General features: G+C 47.4%; 1 protein-coding gene across 1 annotated transcript; it reads right to left on the bottom strand.

Moving 5' to 3' along the window:
* Positions 1-403: 403 nt before the first annotated feature.
* On the bottom strand, positions 404-1,931 carry LOC146189137 (uncharacterized). The gene is made up of 2 exons (XM_084605186.1): positions 1,926-1,931; positions 404-1,129 (listed from the first exon to the last, which is right to left on the bottom strand). The coding sequence occupies exons 1-2, from the start codon at positions 1,929-1,931 to the stop codon at positions 404-406; spliced, it is 732 nt and encodes a 243-aa protein (XP_084461312.1).
* Between the last annotated feature and the right edge of the window lie 7,286 nt (positions 1,932-9,217).

The raw sequence follows: 9,217 nt of genomic DNA on the forward strand, positions 1-9,217 counted from the left end.
GCTTGGCTCCAGTAGGGTTCACTTCATGTCGATTGTTGAGTTAGTTCCAAAGGAGATGAACGCGGTCCAAGCTAACAAAATAGAGAACATTTCCAGGGCCACCCATTTAATTGTAGTAGTGAATATTTCTATGGGCTTTGAGCGATCTTTCAATTTCTGTTACGACCCTTTCTTCCGTTCGTAACATAGATGGCATCGCAACTAACATCCGTATTTGCCGCTGCCTGTATGCTCCAACTCTGAAGCTTACATCTTATTTGGCTCTTCGCGTTAGCAGTTCAATGCTTTCTGCAAACACGCTCTCTGTCAAGTGATAGTTAATTCAGAGTTATTATAAGTGTTATTAGAGAAAAAGAAGCTCGTTGTCTTCTTTCATTCATTCATTACTTACCATTCCAGTAGCTTACTTCTTCTTGCGGAGGGCATAGCCGTAGCCTCCGAGGCCATAGTTGTAGCCACCGAGGCCGTAGCCGTAGCCAAGACCATAGCCGAGACCGTGATATCCGAGACCGTAGGTCAGACCGTGTCCGTAACCGACGCCGATAGTAGCGACAGGGGCAGCGTGGACGGCAGCAACGGCTGGAGCAGCAACGACCGCGGGAGCATGGTGGACGGCGGCCACAGCGGGAGCGGCGACGGCGACAGGGGCGGCGACGGCATGAACGACGGGGCGAGCGACGGCTACGGGTGCGGCGACAGCGTGGACAACGGGCCGGGCCACAGCGACTGGAGCAGCGACAGCGTGGACAACGGGGCGAGCGACGGCCACTGGAGCAGCGTAGGCGACCGGGCGAGCCACAGCCACGGCCGGAGCGTGGTGGATTACGGCGGCAGGGCGGGCGTAAGCGACCGCGGGAGCGGCAATGGCGCCCCCGAAGACATGGCCGAGACCAGAGTAGCCGTAGCCGAGGCCGAGACCATGGCCATAGCCGTAGCCGAGAGCATGACCGTAGCCGTAGCCGAGACCAAGACCATGGCCGTATCCATAGCCGAGACCGTAGCCCAAGCCATGGTGTCCGAGACCATAATGGCCAAGGCCATAGCCGAGCCCACCGTAGTGACCGAGGGCAAGGCCGCCGGTGTAGCCGCCAAGGCAGGTGGCAACAAGGCCAAGGAACACGGCGAGCTTCTGCAATGACACAGAAGGAAAACAATGGCCTCAGAGACTCGCAGCGGCTTGAGCCATCTAACGAAACATGAATGGCTGAGTAACAAATGTATTCTCATTAAGTTGGCTTAGTTAAAAAACATTTGTGCAAAAGCTAAAGAGCAATTGTTTCATCGCCTCCCCTCACCCTCCCTTTAAGGCTTCTGTAAGAATATCTATGGCTGCCTTTCTGCTTGTATTGAAATGTGAGAGCGCCTATTCCGGTCAACTGTAGATGCTCACTGCCAAAGAGAGCGGTTAAATCTGAATTGATCAACTGTTATAACTGTGCAGCCATGCTCCTAGAACACGCCCCTTCTCACCTTTCTTCATACCATATTGCGCCCAGATGTCTATAGCCAAAAGTAGTTTACAAATGGTTCACGTTTCGGAACTTATTTTCGATGCCTTCTCCGTTTTTCATGGAAGTTGACCACTTTAAATCAGCGTTCTCGCGGATTACAACTGGACGCCTGACTGCATTGCCCAAAGAGAATAACTTAGTGTGTCCTGAACTATGTATTGTGTTCTCGAAGTGGCACCCGTGAGGGTGTTACCTATGCCTTTACGCCTCAGTATTATTTCTGGGCAGAACAAAAGGTAAGCCCGGCAGCTTCCCGACTCTTCAGAGTCATCTTCGTCGAAATCCTTCCGTCGCCGGCCATCGTCGCGGTACCGTACATCGCCGAATCATCGCAGAATGATCCGCGGCCGAAGATGAAGCACCGTTAATCCTCCGAAGACGGCGACTCCCGAGACCGGATCCGCGGACACTTACCAGCATGATTGCAGCGGCTATGGTTGAGTCCGAAAGACCAAGTGTGCCTGCCGCTCTGACGGCTTGCGGTTGCTTATATACCTGGGTCCCCCCGAGGGGTCCTTTGCGCTGCATGAACGGCGGCCTCACCCTTCCTCGGAACGCACGTGGGGGCGAGAGTTTAAGGAGGAGGATGAAGGGTGATCCTACGCGTGCTTATAGGCACCTTGAGAAAGGTTGGCCCGGACAAAGGCAGGGACCCGGGGACGTTTGACATTGTGCAAGGCAGGAGAGCGTTATTCGGCTTTCCTATCTCGGCGGTGCCGGAGGAAACTGCCTACCCCGCGTCACTCTCCCTCTGAGAGCGCACGCGCACGCTCCGCAGTTTGATACCTTTGCGGCGACGCTCTTGAAAGTGGGTTATCAATGCCTGCATCGCTTCTGGCGCTAGCCGTCCGCACCTCGCGCGCACGAACGCGTGAGAAGGTGCCGCACGCTATATGTGCTTTTCTGCTCGTTTCAGTCGATCTCGAAACCAAATGAGCCGTACTATTGCCCTAATGGTAACAAGGGGAAGAGGGGTCATCATGAGAGACTGCGCAAGTCACAGCGTGGCATTCACTCTCTCTGACAATCCGCTTTTTCACAGTCACCCGTGTCGTCCAAAAGCTTATCGACTTGATGTTCCAGCTTCTGGGTGATGTCGCCGGGAGAAACTTCGAAGCACATGGATCTTTAGCGAAGTTTCCGATAGCCATCGAAAGCACGTGCTTGGCATAGTGGAGAATATCTCCTCTACGCTTGCACACAGAAGCACCGTTTCTTCTTGTTTTGTTTTGAATGGCTCAGTGTGAAGTTTGTGCCCTTCCACAGCTTTCTCCTCCGTCGTCGCGGCTCCCGAACGTAACGAGTGGAACCTTCAGACGACTTTCAGCCCCTTATTATTGGCCTCTTATTCTTTTATCAAAAATTGTAGGGGTTTCACTTATCTGGCGCCATTTTAATTCGCGCGATGCTTTGGGTGGTCTCCATTGGAATTGGTGCCAGGGGAGAATAGCGCTTAAGAGCAGAGTGTTATCACCAGAGCCATACGTGAGATAAAGACCGGAGGTATGGCAACGTCAAAGAAACACTTCTTGAAAGCTGATCGCAAGAAGAAGACCCTGATGCAAGACTCATGCGGCTATTATGGATTACACCTGCTTAAAATTGTTGACATCCTACAGTCGCGATGGTGCAGCTGGTATAGTTTTCGAAGGACGTTTTCAGAGTTCTTTGCCAGATCAACGTTTTAACATTTTGTTTATTGATAATGTGTCCGTTTTTGATCTCCTTCGCCAGCATGCGAATGTCATCGTTTCCTGCCGGAATATATCGGTACGTTCTCGCTACCCTTCCTGTTTTCGGCTTCGGCAGGAGCAGCACTCTGTTGACTATCTGCAGAATATGACCGAAATATCACCGAACGAAACTTACTGAGAAGTATTGATCGCCGCTGACTAAACATAAAATCAGCCCTCAACGCTACTGAATATCCAAAAAGCTTCCGATACAACTGGTTTAAATCAATGTAGGGCGTTTAGGTAGCTTCCTATTTTACCATCCCACTCTTATCGATCATGTTAAAGAAGGAGATAAATGAAGGGGAAAAGAGGGTGCTCGTTATAATACATGAAGGAAAGAAGCCAACAGTCGGCGAGGCGAAGGAAAGCATTGTGGATTGCACTTTTATGTTGTTGTTGTTTTTTTTGTTTTTTTTACTTCTTTATCACATAAATTAGTAATGTAATCTGTTTAGGGGAAAGATAATTAAACACAAAGTAAAAGGTAAAATAACGTGTCGATGGTGGGAACCGAACCCACGACCTCCGAATATCGCATCCGGTGCTCTTCCAACTGAGCTACATCGGCCGCTGTCCCACCTGTTACTTTACTTAATGCCTAATACCCAAGTAAGTAGCAGGTAGGACAGCGGACGCGATATTCGGAGGTCGTGGGTTCGGTTCCCACCATCGGCACGTTGTTTTTCCTTCTACTTTGTATTTATTTATCTTTCCCCTAAACAGATTACATTAGTAATATATATGAATGCAAAAGTAAAAAATTAAAAAGAAAAAAAAAAACATAAAAGTACAATCCCCAATGCTTTCCTTGCCTCGCCGACTGTTGGCTTCTTTCCTTCATGTTAAAGAAGGCTGTGACGTACTGTGCTTATGAGAAAAGAGAAGGAAGCAAGGCTGACACCCAGAACTGCACTTCTCAGTGAGACGTTATTTTCAGCTGCGAAGAAGTCCGGTAGCGTTGCGCTCTGGCGTGGCTCCACGTTGAGTTGAGACCACGATGGAGCAGCGTGCTGTAGTAACTATAGTACATTTAATCCACGTGATGTGTGCTGTGCCACATACACCTAGAAACACCTTCATCGGCACGCAAATATAACCTTCAAGTGATGATCATTATTCACGGCAATAAACAATACTACGTGTAGAGAATGACGCTTCTTCTGTTTCTCTCTTGTTAGCCCCGCTTGTGTGAATTGCAGCTATCGTGTCCGTGAAAACGTCCTATCTCTATCCGCCTACTCTCATGAAACTCGCGCCGCTTAAGGGACCATCAGTTATGAGCTTTCCACGTTATATACTATGTCAGTCTTCTTTCCTCTTTTTAGTTCGAGCCAAGATACTAACTATAATTTGCTCTTTGACGACCTTTCTTCCGGTCGCTTAGCTATATCTGCATAACTTTCTTTCCTTAGCTAATTGCGCCTGCGCCGAAGTACCCATTAGATTCAATGTGCGACACAAACGAGAAAATCGACAGATAATGCAGTTTTTCATCATCATCATCATCATTTATTTTCTCTTAAGGACCCGTAGGCGGGGCATTACATAAGGGGGGAGCAAACAAACGAAATCACAAACAAGAGGAACATTTGTAATATAGCAGTGAAGGCAAACATAATTGTTAAAAGAGCATTACAAAACTAAAGAGTGAACAACCATAGATTCATTGAGGCCATCGCGCCATATGAAGAAGATGAAAATGGGACTTCGTGATTTAAAATGCGCGCAGGATGGGACGAGAGGAAGAGACCACACAAGTGCTAATGACGCCTTCCCCCCTCCCCCCCCGTCCGATTCTGTGTGCAAATTTGTAGATCCACAAAAAGGACGGCTATGAGGAGGCTCTCTGTGACCATATTCTTCATGCGTCTAAAAATTCTTCCATGGTGAATGGAACACAAACCTTCCAGCTGTAATAATTTGGCTGCCGCTTGGAGGTTAGCCAAGATTTTACCCTTCAACGACCTTGCGTATATAGAAAATATTATTGCCATACATTCGCAGCGTCGGGTCAGTACAATGAGCACGGCCCTAATGTGCGGACACTTACTTCTAGAGTCATAACAGGATGTCCACTTACGCAAAATGCGTAGACAGTGGCGCAGTATGAAACAGTGCGGTGAGAATATTTTAGGACAAGCTGTGAAATGGACGGTGAAGAGTGCCTGTCCTTTACTGTCATGTGGTCCAGTTTGTACTGGTACTAGAACAGATGCACTTACCCAAACGTGGGCTCGGGCACAGACTAGGAGGGGCTACAGTTTAGGAGAACTTACCCCACTGCTCAAAAAACTTCTCCGTCAATGGCTTTTGAACCCAGCCCATGGCAGAGACTCAGTTCCGCTAACCCTGAATTAGTCCACTGCGCCATCCCAGTTGTTTATTGCTTTTATTTCACAACCCAATACAGACTGGTAGAAAGAGCTTGCTACCGAGATGGCACAGTGAAAAGTGACTATAAAATGCTCACTTTCCAAGGCTGCTCAGGTGCTGAGCTTCCAGTCCTCTATGCTGCACTCCAGATGCCGTCGTCTTCTCGTCTTCACATCAACTAAATAAAGTTCCATTAAATCATTAAGTAAGCCTCCTTCATCCACATAAAGGCATAAAGAACTCGTTACATACTCAGGCACCTATGACAATATGTGGCTAAGCCACGGTAAACATCGCAAAAATCTCTTCAAGGATCGCTTCCATGTATATATCCGCTAAACAAGGGTTAAATAAGGCTTCCACATGTAAACCCCTTCTTAGCGAAGCTAAACTGCCTCATACGTTTATTTTTTCTTTGCGGGCTATTTCGACGAACACACCCTGGTTGTCATCGTCACAGTCAACGTCCCACTTTCTAGCAACTAGAAACAACCGCAGAGTAGGAGAAAGTACCACCTCAGAAAAAACATATACGTGAAGACATGCTCCATCGGCACGACGCGGCAGTATTAACGGCTCCTTTTTGCAGCCATCTCTCCTTGCGGATCTTCATTCGTGTTACTGCACTTTACTTCTATTTATTACTAATCTTCTAATTATTGCCTCTAATTATTCTAACCATTATTCTAATCATTGTCGTAAGATATACCGTATTATATCAAAGGCCATTCAGCATAAGTATATAAAGGTCCACTGTAACCAAGCTGTGCGTCCACGCCTGCATCGCCTAGGGACTGCATTTGGAACTCGAGATCCGAGGATACTGGTAAGCTGTATCTCCCCTCCCCCCCCCCCCTCTCAGAGACGTAGCCTGAGTTGGCAAAGTCTCCAGTTCTGTCGAGTCATATGGGCTCGGGAAGTCCTGTGTGTGCACGGCTTTTTCACCGCCCAGCTGCCGCCTATAATAAAGCCGCGCAGGTGGCTTTTTTGCTCTCAACGCCGACACCGAAAATTCCGGTACAACCGGGCCTTTAAAGCTGAAGCGTTGAAATTTCTCGATACCGCACAGCAACGTAATGGTTAAATTTGCTTAGCCGAATAAGGCAGCTTTACCGTCCAATGGTCGACATCGCCGACCTCCAGCCGTCCAGGAATCGAAGCTTTTTCTTACGACCTTCCGTTGTCTTTCCGGCACTTCTTCCGCTTCCAGAAGTTGCTATATGACTGCCGTTCGACGCGATTCGGCGCACAAAGCAGATCTAGCATCCCTCCTGCCGCCAAGAAGCCAATGCCTGTGTTATTTGTTTATGTCCTTGTTTAGCGTAAGTGTACCGCTATAGGCTAACGTTTTGCGCCGAGTCGTTCTTTCCCCTCTTCGATAAGCCAAAGTTTTATCAAAGGTGTCTGATTTCTGGAATCGATCTCAACGCTCGTACGTGCGTAGGTTTCCATAGCATCACCAGTGGCGACCCCTCTCTTGCGCTCGTAACTCTTCAGCTGGCCAAATTGTGATCCTTTTTGTTTTATATTTGTTTCTTCAGCCTTGCGCTGAATGTATAACCGTCTCCCACATAGGGCGCCGCGTAACGGCATCGAATATTACCTAATTGTCCATTGCAGTGCGAGCATTTACGTTGTTTTTTCCAACTTGGTGGTGATTTACGAAGATCGAAGTTCATTTCTTGTTGTCATTGATACTTGCAGCAACAGGAACTAAGGCTGCGCAGTTTCTAGCCGTGATTTGGGTTCGTTTGATCCATTTTCAGATACGCGTATCCTTTTGGTTCAAGGCATGCATTTCGTAAACATTGCTTATGGTGCATCCTGCCCAACTGATATCATTAAGCAGATACGTGTAAAGAAATGCGGCGCTTCTTATGGCACTTGTCATTACACTACTAACAATCCTGGTGCAGCCGTCAAGCGGCCAGCTGATCTACCCTGCATTTGTCAGGCCTTAGTCATCCTAATGAGCACCACCTTACTTTCCTCCTTTCAAAGGTTCCTTGCTTCCTTACGCCTCCGTAAGGCGTGCTTCATATGTTTGTGGGTTACATCTTGGGTGGAGGTGTGTGGGGATTTACCATGCACGCTAACTTCTAAGGCAACCTTGAAGGCGATTATAGCTGAACATCCATCCACAAGGCGAGCCGCCGCCTCAAAGGCCTACCGCATGCGTTCAGCCGACTGAGAACACCACCAAAGGTTTTAACTTCTAACCCAGGCGCGTATTTCCAAACCATATCCCGTAGGAGCACTTTAGCAGACGACGCTTTCAGCGAGTTAAACTTCAATTGTTACCTAAAGGTGGCCCTTAACACAACCTAAAAGTAGAATTACTATATAGGCTTTGCCAGACTTCCGCGTTCCTTTCTTTCACCGCCAAGCAAGCATGCAGCACCGTGAAGCCAACCCAGCAGGCATCCCGGCTTCATTGCATCATCCGTAATCGGTAGGAGTGCCTTGCTGTGTGCGAGCTGTAGCGACATTCACTTCTTTTGATTAGGACAGCCAAAGTAATTCCTTCTCCACTGCTTTCAAGTCTGGATGATAGGATCCCGCAAAGGCGACGGGTGGATTTGCTGCAAAACTTGGTTGCTTATGCGGCACCTTCGCGCAACTCTGGCAAAGCCTATATAGTAACTCTACCTAAAGGCAAACATACACTCACTAAAGACAGCAAATGATTACGGTGAAGGTAATTGCATAGTGTTAACTGTTCTCATACCATCACCTCGTGGCTCTATTCACGGCTGGTTTTCGGCTAATAAAAATGAAAAGCATCACATAATGTAGCCTAAACGGGAATACACCCCAGGAAAGTTGTTAGTAATGTATTTTAATGTTGTGAATTGTAAAAAAGAACAGAAAAAAAAAATACACGCAGGGGATTCGAACAGATGTCTTGAGTGCAAAGATAAGTACTATTACGTATTCATACAATACGCCACAGAAGCTTCTTTTTTCCTTTATTTCTTGGTAACAATGAACATTATAGAGGGGCAAAGTCGAAGTGTAATACCACGAAGAGCTCTAGCAAAACGTAAAGCGTCAAAAAGTTTAAAAAACGCTTTAGGTTAGCCAGCTACATCAAAACTGGCAACCATTCAGATTTCTCTCTTTGGGCATTATATATGGCGGTCAGGTTGTTAATACTCTCAATGAAATACTCCCTCGCGAAGCGAGCATCCACGTCCGCTTGTCTCTCAGCCATTCTCGTTTTCCATACACTGTGGAGGCAAAGCAACATAAATGAGTAATATTACACATCCCCTTGATTATGGAGAAGCTGGAACCGTGTACCATATGGTGAATTGGCAAGCACTTTTTAAAGTCCTCTGCAAGATATCCCACAGAAAGACTGCATCCCAGCAGTCAAGGAAAATGTGGTCTATGGTTTCCGGTTTATGGAAAATCAAGCAGTTCACCGACCACGGGACAGACACCATTTTCCCTCAATTACGGTTTGACAGGTAATGTACCACTGTGTAATAGGAATAAAAACATTTTTGCTGACGACCGTACTGGCATCTTTTTCACTCTTTTTAAGACATCCTTACGTTCCCCTCCACAGTGTAATGATCGATACACGGGCAC

Source organism: Amblyomma maculatum, chromosome 5 (genome assembly GCF_055883805.1).
Source record: "Amblyomma maculatum isolate TAMU_Amacu chromosome 5, ASM5588380v1, whole genome shotgun sequence".
In the NCBI taxonomy this organism is placed as follows: domain Eukaryota; kingdom Metazoa; phylum Arthropoda; class Arachnida; order Ixodida; family Ixodidae; genus Amblyomma; species Amblyomma maculatum.